Source organism: Salvelinus namaycush, chromosome 26, assembly GCF_016432855.1.
Source record: "Salvelinus namaycush isolate Seneca chromosome 26, SaNama_1.0, whole genome shotgun sequence".
NCBI lineage: Eukaryota > Metazoa > Chordata > Actinopteri > Salmoniformes > Salmonidae > Salvelinus > Salvelinus namaycush.
Genome location: NC_052332.1, coordinates 26335606 through 26348232, shown reverse-complemented (window position 1 = coordinate 26348232; position 12627 = coordinate 26335606). Strand labels below are relative to the sequence as shown.

Here is a 12627-nt window from a genome sequence, read left to right as displayed (position 1 = left end):
ATTTTTTTTTATAACATTCATTTTTTTTTTTTTTATTCCTTTAACATGTCATTTTTTGTATTATTTATTTAACTTTTTTTTAAAGAAAAAGTGAAGGAGAAAAAAACGTAACCTGCCAATAAATATTCCACACCAGTGGGCTGTGGTGTTATCAGCAGTGTGTGACCTTCTCATGTCTCTCACAGGAAATTATCTGTTACTATTTCTGTACATCCATTACTATCCTATAATTACAGTATTGCTAATTAATTAAGAGTAAGTCGGCCACTATAGTAGTGTCCAAATTAGGTTTGAATTTAAAATACCCACGGCTGAAAATGGTGCTGTTTTTGCTAGTGGAAATACATTTTAAAACTTGGTACGGATAGCCCTCCTACGTATTTCCCACTTAACAAACTTGCAAAGGGGGGAAAGATGTAGGACTATCCGTACCAAACTTTAAGTTGTATTTACAGGCACTAGCATTTAGTCCCATCCTAAATTGGTTTAGACATGAGTCTTCCGCCCCCTGGCTGAGTATAAAGATAAAAAAATGTGTCTCCTATTGTCCTGGAAAAGGTGGTCTTTACTGATACAGCCCTTAAACAATGTAAACTACGCTTTGGTCCTATTATTGCTCACAATTTCTATTTGGTGCACAATTTGAGGAAAACATTTTGGAATCAAAATGACATGCCCATACTCTCAAATTTCACAATAATGCCTTGCGATCTGGAGGGCAGCCATTTGCATCCCCCATTGGTCCAAATGTGGAATCTATAGCCTTGCTGATATTATGGACAGTAATGGTTTGAGAACATTCCACGATTTGAAAGATAACATTACCAGGCAACTTATTTTCCTATATTTAAAACTTTGGTCAGCAATGTTGGCCTATAGAGGCCCTTGGGGAAACTCAGCTACCAAACCATCCAATGATGGGATTTACAAATTATCTGGGCTCCCGAAAGGACTGATCTCTATAATATAAACTCAGCAACAAAAAAAATAACGTCCTCTCACTGTCAACTGTATTTATTTTCAGCAAACTTAACGTGTAAATATTTGTATGAACATAAGATTCAACTGAGACATAAACTGAACAAGTTCCACATATGTGTAACTAACAGAAATTGAATAATGTGTCCCTGAACAAAGGGGGGGGGGGTCAAAATCAAAAGTAACAGTCAATGCAGCTGGTGGCCACACCAGATACTAAGTACTGCAGTGCATCTCCCATGGACTGCACCAGATTTGCCTGTTCTTGCTGTGAGATGTTACCCCACTCTTCCACAAAGGCACCTGCAAGTTCCCGGACATTTCTGGTGTGAATGGCCCTAGCCCTCTACCTCCGATCCAACAGGTCCCAGACGTGCTCAATGGGATTGAGATCTGAGCTCTTCACTGGCCATGGCAGAACACTGACATTCCTGTCTTGCAGGAAATCACACACAGAACGAGCAGTATGGCTGGTGGCATTGCCATGCTGGAGGGTCATGTCAGGATGAACCTGCAGGAAGGGTACCACATGAGGGAGACGGATGTCGTACCTGTAACGCACAGCGTTGAGATTGCCTGCAATGACAACAAGCTCAGTCCTGCTCAGTCCTGTCCAGATCCTGCTCCAGAGTACAGGCCTCGGTGTAACGCTCATTCCTTCGACGATTAACGCGAATCCGACCATCACCCATGGTGAGACAAAACCGCGACTCGTCAGTGAAGAGCACTTTTTACCAGTCCTGTCTGGTCCAGCGACAGTGGGTTTGTGCCCATAGGCGACGTTGTTGCCGGTGAGGACCTGCGTTACAGCAGGCCTACAAGCCCTCAGTCCAGCCTCTCTCAGCCTATTGCGGACAGTCTGAGCACTGATGGAGGGATTGTGCGTTCCTGGTATAACTCTGGCAGTTGTTGTTGCCATCCTGTACCTGTCCCGCAGGTGTGTTGTTCGGATGTATCGATCCTGTGCAGGTGTGGTTACACGTGGTCTGCCACTGCGAGGACGATCAGCTGTCCGTCCCGTCTCCCTGTAGCGCTGTATTAGGCATCTCACAGTACGGACATTGCAATTTATTGCCCTGGCCACATCTGCAGTCCTCATGCCTCCTTGCAGCATGCCTAAGGCATGTTCACGCAGATGAGCAGGGACCCTGGGCATCTTTCTTTTGGTGTTTTTCAGAGTCAGTAGAAAGGCCTCTTTACTGTCCTAAGTTTTCATAACTGTGACCTTAATTGCCTACCGTCTGTAAGCTGTTAGTGTCACAGGTGCATGTTCATTAATTGTTTATGGGTCATTGAACAAGCATGGGAAACAGTGTTTAAACCCTTTACAATAAAGATATGTGAAGTTATTTGGATTTTTACGAATTATCTTTGAAAGACAGGGTCCTGAAGAAGGGACGTTTCTTTTTTGCTTAGTTTATAACTTTAGGAAGCTCATATTCTGAGCGAATCTGAACAACCCTTTAACTGGAACAGAATTTGGAAAATATGACCTTGGCATCCCGTAATCCGAACCATCAATTTATACATTTTAAGATTGTTCGCAGGCTATATTTTACACCAAATAAATGTTTTACGACGAAATTGGCCCAAACCGCCAACTGTTCACTGTGTCCCCTAAATCGGTAGGCACATTCCTTCATATGATGTTGGAGTGCCCTGCAGTTAAATGCTTCTGAGATAAAGTTACAAAATGTATTTCGAAGTGCATGAATGTAAATATTCAATGCGTTGCATCTACTATATTACTTAACGATGAATGCCCCTTGAATCTCTCAATCAGAGATGATTACTAGTAGCAGGCAGCACTGCCGCAAAAAAAAATGTGGCTCTTAGATGGCTGTCACCTCAATCTCTCCCAATTCTCCAGTGGATACAGTTACTATTAGAAGTTATAACATGCCCTTTCCATGACATAGACTGACAAGGTGAATCTAGGTTAAAGCTATGATCCCTTATTGATGCCACTTGTTAAATACACTTCAATCAGTGTAGATGAAGGGTGGGAGACAGGTAAAGAAGGATTTTCAAGCCTTGAGACAATTGAGATATGGATTGTGTATGTGTGCCATTCAGAGGGTGAATGGGAAAGACAACATATATAAGTGCCTTTGAATGAGGTATGGTAGTAGGTGCCAGGTGCATTGGGTTGTGTCAAGAACTGAAACCTAGTGGGTTTTTCACTCTAAACAGTTCCCGTGTGTATCAAGAATGGTCCACCACCTTTGGGTGGTGCACTGGAGTCAACATGGGCCAGAATGCCTGTGGAACTGAACATTCAATTCTCTGGCAACAGCTCTGGTGGACATTCCTGCAGTCAGCATGTCAATTGCATGCTCCCTCAAAACTTGAGACATCTGTTGCATAGTGTTGTGTAACAAAAACGCACATTTTAAAGTGTCCTTTTATTGTCCCCAGCACAAGGTACACCTGTGTAATAATCATGCCGTTTAATCAGCTTCTGTCAGGTGGATGGATTATCTTGGCAAAGTAGAAATGCTCACTAACAGGGACGTAAAAAAATGTGTGCACAACATTTGAGAGAAATAAGCTTTCAGTGCATATGGAACATTTTATTTCATCTCATGAAATATGGGACCAACACTTTACATGTTGTGTTTGTATGTTTGTTCAGTGTACAGTACCAGTCAAAACTTTGGAGACCGACTCATTCAAGGGTTTTTCTTTATTTGTACTATTTTATACATTGTAGAATAACAGTGAAAATTCTGAAATAACACATATGGAATAATGTAGTAACCCAAAAAAAGTTAAATCAAAATATATTTTATATTTGAGATTCTTCAAAGTAGCCACCCTTTGCATTGATGACAGCTTTGCCCACTATTGGCATTCTCTCAACCATGAGGAAGGAATTTCCAACAGTCTTGAAGGAGTTCCCACATATGCTGAGCAATTGTTGGCTGCTTTTCCTTCACTCTGCGGTCCAACTCTTCCCAAACCATCTCAATTGGGTTGAGGTTGGGTGATTGTGGAGGCCAGGTTATCTGATGCAGCACTCCATCACTCTCCTTCTTGGTCAAATAGCCCTTACACCTCCTGGAGGTGCGTTGGGTCATTGTCCTGTTGAAAAACAAATTATAGTCCCACTAAGTGCAAACCAGATGGGATGGCGTATCACTGCAGAATGCTGTGGTAGCCATGCTGGTGAAGTACGCCTTGAATTCTAAATAATTCACAACACCATCACTCTTCCTCCTCCGTGCTTCACTGTGGGAACCACACATGCGGAGATCATCCGTTCACCTACTCTACGTCTCACAAAGACAGCGGTTTGAACCAAAAATCGCAAATTTGGACTCATCAGACCAAAGGACAGATTTCCACCGGTCTAATGTCCATTGCTTGTGTTTCTTGGCCCAAGCAAGTCTCTTCTTCTCATTGGTGTCATTTAGTAGTGGTTTCTTGCAGCAATTAGAACAGTTGATGTTGAGATGTGTCTTTTGACTGGTACTGTATATATATATATATTTTTTTTTTTATATATTGTATTTTACATTGTTTGCTTTCAGGCCCACAGGAAGGGGATGGTTGGGGAGGGTGAATGTAAAAGCATCCTCAGTTGATAAGCAAACTTGGATGTTTAGTGGGGTAGAAGGGGCATTTTTTTCTTCTTCAAACCCTAGGTTTAATCTCAATTTGGGATATAATTGTAATAAACATGCCATAATATATTGTAAAGTGTGTTTGACAAATATATTTATTTTGGCATAGCAGTATTGTAATGATCTACAGTGAATGCTTACCTTTACACTTGTCTTCTTTTTAACCAGGCAAGTCAGTTAAGAACAAATTCTTATTTACAATGACGGCCTAGGAACAGTGGGTTAACTGCCTTGTTCAGGGGCAGAACAACAGATTTTTACCTTGTCAGCTCGGGGATTCAATGCTCCAACCTTTCAGTTACTGGCCCAATGCTCTAACCACTAGGCTACTTGTCTTTGCAGTCATTCATGATATGCTGTAATAGCCTCACAGATATACTATCAATTTTTTTTTTACCATTGGTGTCTGTGCATACATTTGTACATTATACAGAGATTATTCCACCATGATTATCGTTATTAAAACCTGCATTTTCAAAAGCTGGATGTTAATAAGGTGTGTGTGGTGCATTACTATCAAGTTCAACTCTAGTGAAAAAGTTCTGATGAATTGCCAGAAGACACAGCTAGATAAAGGAAAATTCAGGCTAAAAGGCAATACAAATGCAATTCCATCCTTTTTTACCATCTGCTTTCATTTTTATATAAAAACTGATATAGTGATGAGGGAAAGAATCACAGAACATGCATGGTTCCCACAAAACAAACAGCACAGAGATCATGCTAGAGGAGAGAGGAACAGGTTACAAATATTTAGAGCACTGAGGCAGAATAAAGACTCCAATCATACAACAGCTAGGCTATCAGGACAAGTAATAAATACCTTTACACACAGTTCACAGACACCGGTATTTTTTTATGTTAGACAGTTCTGTAATGGCACAGGTCTGCTGAGTAAGTTCAGCTGGCCTGTCTGGTCTGTAGGTTCAACCAATAAACAGTAAGTGCTACAAAGAAACAGTCCATTTGCAGGGGATGTGTAGTTTCTTCTGACTCTGAGCTGAGGTATATCCCCCACCCTCCCCGACAGCATGGACTCGGATTAACCTTTTACCAGGACCCAAATCTCATTCCTGCAAGCTGTCCCTTTCCCTCACTGAGGTATTGGATCTGCCATTTATAACTCCCTCTTTTACACTGTGATAATAACAAGCCATCTTTGAGTCTGCTGTTTATACTTCCTCTGTGTTATTTGAGTCAGATGACAGTCACTGTAGTATAGAGGCCAACCTGTCTCATGCATCTGAAGTAAGCTATTCCCTCCTCCTCACTGTGGAATAGAGTCCAGGTTCTCTTTGAGTCTGTGCGTCATGCTGGGGATCAGGTTGATGTGGTCGTCCACACAGCTGCCCACGCAGTTCTCCATCATGGCCCGCACGGCTGGCTCCTTGGCACCAGAGTCAAACAGGTCCCTGGCCTTGTCATTGCAATGCATGGTGCACCTGGTCAGCCGGTCCTGGGCATGAGGGAGACAGAATGTTAATCACAATCAATCACTACAAATTCTATGTATCTATTTTCTCATCATAATCAACACCACATGAAACTCACCTGAAATTTCTCTAGTTCATTGGTCACTAGTCCTTGAGCCTGCGCCAGAGGAGCGTGGCAGCGTTCAATACAAGTGTGCACCTGCGACATGGAGTCTGTGGAGCGATCACAGCACTCTGCACTGCACTTGAACATGAGTCCCTGGATACATTCACAAGAAAGATTTGAACTGTGCATCTGATATAAGTCTAAGTGTTGAAAATAAAAGTTGGCAAATGATATATGCCTGGAGAAAGAGGGTGATTTGTAAAACCGAAGTTTGTAGATAATGCACTGCACAATATACTGGATTTCATTGTATGTATTGGACATAGCTGAAATTGCATTTCCATAACCACTTACTTGCATCTTGCGGATGTGGTCCCGTTCTAAACTTTGAACCATATCCTCTATGGTTTTCTGTACACGAGCTTGATGCTCCTCTGCCATTTCAAACGTTGCTTTCAGTAGCGTGGGTATTTAAACGGAATTCTAACTGTTAGAAGATACGGTTTGGCTACGTTGCAAAGCTAAATAACAGCCACACCAATGACATACAGTATGCTATTGCAAGATTCGCAAGCCTTGTTACATTACTGTTTCAAACTGTAGGTCACCTCCGTGAAACCATGCCTCTTCGTTCTGGTGGCAAATACATCACATCCGCTCTAGCTTCCGGCATTATCTTGGTCATTTCCGGTTCCAAATAAGGTCGCGATGTGACCGAAGCAGAGTTAGTTATAGATGTCTTTGACCGAAGTCCCCACTTAGTTTGAAGTCCTAACTTTAAACTTTTACAACACTGTGCTTATTCTATATATTTTTCTCAACGACTTTGACTAAATTACTAGTTAGATGAGTAATTAAATAGCATGATGCGTTTTAAAGATCCTCTGTAAACTCGTAGTAAAACTTAATCGTGAACTCCTTGAGAAGTCTTTTCCTCTACTGACTTTTGAAATGGTGAGCAGTGCACACGTATCAGTCCTTTCTAATTGTTTGATTTTAGCCAACTAAGTGGGGTGATATCATAGATGTTTTTAAAATATCACACATTTTCATTTTTTTTGCCAATAACCATGAAAGACTGCTCCTCAAAATATAAACTGTGTGCTGCCCTTTGACCCCAGACAGAGAGATTGAAATACTTGATAGACCTACTACCCATGTCACCACCAGCAGCAGGCTATGCTATCTGTCCTAAATTGACTCAGCAATTCACACAATCGTATTAAAGTGACAAGTTTCTGACTACTGATCAGTTGTGAATGTAGCCTATGTTATTTTTGTCATTGAATGATGATTTCTTTACTCTACTCAGATGTCATTGCTTGGAAATAATTGAAAGGACATGATGATTTCGAAAACCCTGTAATCAGGGCACTCCTGTTCTTGAGACTAGCGTCAGCTTCAGAACTCAGAAATCCACCCAAGACGATAGGTAAACCAATCCTAGTCCAGACTCCACATTCCATTTTCTTTTTCAATGGCATCCAGTGAGGGGGGTTCAAAAACAACCATGAATTTAGTTCCATTGGTCCAGAGAGTATTTCTATTTCAGAGAACACATATTTATGACAAATTTTTTCACTTGTGAATTGTTCATTTCACTCCCCTTGGACTTTGAATGACATTGTAGAGCTGTGGTTGGAGCGGGCATCGGTGGCACTGCAACAGCTTACTTCGTAAGACAGGAGTTTGGGGCAGTGGTGAAGTTCGACGTGTTTGAGCCAGGCACTGTGGGGGGGCACCCAGAACATCGGGGGCTATGAGTACGAGACGGGGGCGCAGTTCTCCACCCCCTAAACCTGCACATGAAGTACTTCCTTGAAAAACTAGGTGAGACATGTTAGCCTATCAGAAATACACTTGTTTGTTCCTGAAAGAGTGCTGTACACATGCACAGATGGACTAATATGACACCCATCGATATTTCCCCCCTGTTTATCTCAGGTCTTTCCCAGAGATGGGATGTCCCATGGAAAGGAGCTTACCTTTGAAGAGAGTGACTGGTTTATTGTGAACTTCCTGCTTCAGCGGTACAGGTTCAACTTCCTGCGGATGCAGATGTGGGTGGAAAGTGTTCTGGACAAGTTCATGAGGTGAGACTTTAGTTTCTGCTACCTGTTTATTTATAGCACGGCAGTCATAACCTTTATTATGAAATAAACATGTTATTAATGAGAGAATGCTAATTGTAGGTATGTGATGTTTTGATTATTGTTTTTACAGAATCTACCAGCAGTTCAGCTACTCCTTCACCAGTGTGGAGAAGCTTCCTGCATGCAATGGGTGGTGACGGTTTCCTCACACTAGCCAATCAGATGCTGGAGGAGGCCATGTTGGGGGAGGACTTTTCTCAGAGCTTCCTCAACGACGTCGTGGCACCTGTGAAATATGGCCAAAGTGTCCGCATCAGTGTTTTTTTGGGTGCGTTCTTAACAAAAGACTTAAGTGCGATAAGTGGTTTCGAGTGCTCTTATGTGGCCATCCAATGAAAACTAGTGACAGGAAGTTCGGCCCTTTTTACTGACTCAAGTTCTTTCAAATTGTTGAGTCAAAAGAACGACTCTTTTAGTTAATTTGATTCAGTATTGCCCAGAACACGCAGGACCTTCCTGAGACAATCATGATTCTACAAGCCTTGTTCACCATAGCATGGGTTTATTGGAGCTGCCATTTTGGCCTGAGACTTATGAAAGTGTGCTTCTAACAATGTAGGCCTACATTTGTGATTGCTAGCCATACACATACAATATTTATTGATACCTTTGAAATGAAGTCTATAGATGTGTCAGCAACCGGACTAGATTGTGAAGGACTCTTGGCTGAATGCAATTGCTTGACTGCCGCGAGGGATTAGTACAATATCGTTCGCTGCAGCCCCCCCAAACAATGATTTGTTCTCGAGTTCAAGCTTGTTGAGCAGAGAGGCAGGCTCTATGTTTGGTTCTACAAAGTTGTGTCCATCATAACATTCAATAATAAATTAATTGCAGTCATTCTTGCACCATGCAATCAATTATCAGTGTCTTTTTTCTTCTCTATGCTGCCTGCTGCATGATACATTTTCCTGTGCGCAATGATAGACAGTTGGGTGGTCGGAGCACGTCTCTGGAGCCGCTGAGTCGTGGGAGCACTTATTAATCCTGCTGTATTCATTGCAGCCAGCAGGTCAAACAAACAACTAAAATGAACGATGAGTCAGTAAAAAGAGTATTTCAGAAATAACTAATTGTTCACAAACTCACATCTCTATTGAAAACATAAGGGAACTGAACTAATCTTGCGAAATGTGTGGTGTGATGTCTCCAGAGGTGGTGTCTCTAGCAGGGGCAGACCCATGCCTGTGGGCAGTGGATGGAGGTAATAAGGTGTGCTCAGGACTCCTGTACCACAGCAAGGAAGCGCTCATCCCAGCACGAGTCACTGCTTTCTCTGTCAAGCTGCGAACATTTAAAGCAGGTACACACTGTATATGCATATATAAATGCCTCAAATAACTAACAGCACAGTTCATTGTAAAATAAATATGCAAATTGTCTCAAATCTGTTCTGTAGATGCTAAGGCTCTACTCGCTCTCCCTTTTACCACAGCCAGTCTTTAGGAGGTGAACTATGTTTGGGAATCTGGCTTCACCCATTCCCTGATTGACATAGTGATTGTGGCCACACCTCTCCACCAGGGAAAGCGTGCAGGCTTCACCTCTCCACCTTTGCAGGCTTCTTCCCTCCTATCCCCTCCCAGTACCCTGGGCACCTCCACCAGACTGTCACCACCCTGGTCCCCGGCCTCCTTAACGTGCCCTACCTGGGGACCTCTGAGAAGCCCTCTACCTTCAGTGTGTCAGACATTCTCACCACAGACTCCATCATCAACAGTCTGAGCTCCATTGACCCAGTGCACATCCCACCAGGCTACTCATGCCCGCCAGTCAATGAGAGCAAGGTGTGGAAGGTGTTTTCTCCTCCGCCTCTGTCCCAGGAGCAGCTCCAGGACATGTTCCTATCATCGGAGACGAAGTATCCCGCTCACAGTCCACCCCACGGCGGGACCTCTCCGTTCATCCTTCATGAACGCCTGTACTACCTGAACACTGTGGAGTGGGAAGCCAGCACCATGGAGATGAGCACCATCTCAGCCAGGAACTTGGCACTGTTGGCACACCACCACGGGCAGGTTCGACCAGGAGGACCTGCACACGTCTGAGGGGAGAGCTATGAAGAGAGAGAGAGGGATAGCAGAGGCGGAGAAGAGTGAATCATGAGAGATGGCAATAATATAATTCTGATATATTCCACAGTAAAACACTCCTGTCAGGTGAATACTAGTCGGGGGTGTTCTGCCTCATTATGAATCTAACACTGAAGAAATCGTGATGTATTTTTTAATTGAAAAAGTTAACTTAAATAATATCAACTGCAACATTAGCGCACAATTTTCAGCAGATGATATTCTTGTACTGTACTGAATAGAATGATCACTGTGACAACAGCATAGGGAACTATGCTATACTACAGGGTAAAAGTAAAATGATTGAAAAGACAAGGTACTTGGGTTTTCAAATATATAGCTGCTTTAGATACTGCTAACTTTTAGAAATGAGTGTCAAATACATCTATATGTACCCTGTGACGAGTGAACCATCTAAACTAGTTTCTGTATGTCTTCCTGCTGTGTCTCAAGCGCTCTACCTCTGGTATAGTGTTGAAAAGGTTGTAAAGCAAATTGGTTGGTGAAATTTGTGATTTTGAAATTTAATTGGCCAACAGATAATTGGAAAAGTGTTGGTGTTATACAATGATGAAAACACCCATGAAGAACAAACCCCTGTACTTTTTCTAGTTTAAAATGTTTTCATTTTAGAAATGTAATTAAAGCAATTAACTGCATATTCGCATTGATCATTTGATGTCGTTTGAACATGTACTGTAGTGTATTTAGATATTTCAAAATTATGCCTTTGAAATTACTAAGCAATGCTCTTTACATCTGGGAATCAGCCTTTCTACTTGCTTTCAGAAAATATTTAGTCTCTGTTTTTGGAATGTTTTTGTCATGTATGCGATGAGCAAATTGTGCCATAAAACGAGTCTTCCATGGGGACCAAAGTGAAGTATAAGAACACAAAGTACATTTATTTTACTGTGAGTGACAAGTATCCTTCAGAAAATAATTGTCTTCTGTTCTGGGAGGTAAATTACACATTTCTCTGTCATTTGTCTAGAATTAGTTTGAGAATAACCGTAGTTGGTTCAGCCTTTCTAATGCACTTTTAGAAGTTTTTAGGGTTTCTTTGTGATAATGTGTGATACTGTACAACCATAGTAGATAGTGCACTTTGTTAGAATACTTTTACAGCAAAGTCCCTAATGTTTAGACGTGTAAAAACAATATTTGATGGAAGAGGGAGAGTATTTTGAGACCAGTTGATTTGAATCCCCAAAGTTGGCACAGATCAAATGCAAGCGTTTGTAAACAATTTTGAAATTAGAATTTGTAATTGTGATATGTTTTATGCTCTATTTGACATGGTTTTCTATGGCTTCTCAGCTAAAATAAAATTACTTCAATTTTGTTTTGTTCATTTTAAATAATGGGAGACTTGAAATCACTGTTTCCAATCATAATAAAGAGCCAACACACTGAAGAGATGAATGTCATCTGTAATTATTCAATACATGCCCTGCCAGGCCCGAAGATGCAAATCGCCTCTTGTTTTTCAACAAACTGGACATTGAGAGCCCAAACCACATTTTTCTATTTGCAGATGAGGCCATTTCCTCTGTCACATTTGCAGTGCTAGGGAGTAGTTCCACTACATGTAATTCAACCAGTAATTTAACTAAATTCAAAGCTTCGTAGTGTTTTTATTAGTTAACAAAGCCGTGTAGCTTGCTACTACAACTACCCACTAAATCTCTGGCTGTCACACAGGTCGCACTAAACTGTTAACATCTGACTGCAGAGTTATGTGTTCATGCAGTCATGTTTCTTAACTGTGTATTATATTACATTTCAGATTAGACATGATCATTTGTCATGAGGTAGTTTTGATGTAGTGAGCTACTTTTTCAAAGTAACTTTAGTTTAACAAACTAGTATATTTTTTATAAAGGGTAGCTTTGCTGTAGCTCAACTTATTCCAGTGTCAAGTATTTGGTAGCTAGGTAAACTATTTTTTCAGAGTAGCTTTCCCAATACTGGACATTGGTCACTAAAAGCTGGGTCATATTGCTTGATAACACAGATGTGTCACTGTGAAAAAAAGTAGCAATGATACTGCGAGAGATGACAGGGGGATTCAAATGTCATACAGATATCCTTCACTTTTCCCAAACAAATTAGAATAAAAACGGAATGCTCTGTACCAAAATTGACATCATCAGGTCTGTGTGCACAATGGATGAATTGTCTCACTGAGGTGGTCTGTATCCCACACCAGAACACAGCCTCAATGATACACAATAAAATACAAAAATGTTATTCCAG

The 12627-nt window shown here is 41.5% G+C and overlaps 1 protein-coding gene and 1 pseudogene across 1 annotated transcript; one reads left to right on the top strand and one right to left on the bottom strand.

The window, feature by feature from the left end:
* Positions 1 to 5221: 5221 nt before the first annotated feature.
* LOC120021416 (protein FAM136A-like) lies at positions 5222 to 6800 on the bottom strand. Its single transcript, XM_038965179.1, has 3 exons — positions 6498 to 6800; positions 6156 to 6296; positions 5222 to 6060 (listed from the first exon to the last, which is right to left on the bottom strand). The coding sequence occupies exons 1-3, from the start codon at positions 6582 to 6584 to the stop codon at positions 5872 to 5874; spliced, it is 417 nt and encodes a 138-aa protein (XP_038821107.1). The 5' UTR covers positions 6585 to 6800; the 3' UTR covers positions 5222 to 5871.
* A 688-nt stretch (positions 6801 to 7488) lies between these two features.
* On the top strand, positions 7489 to 11785 carry LOC120021022 (annotated as a pseudogene).
* Positions 11786 to 12627: the final 842 nt, after the last annotated feature.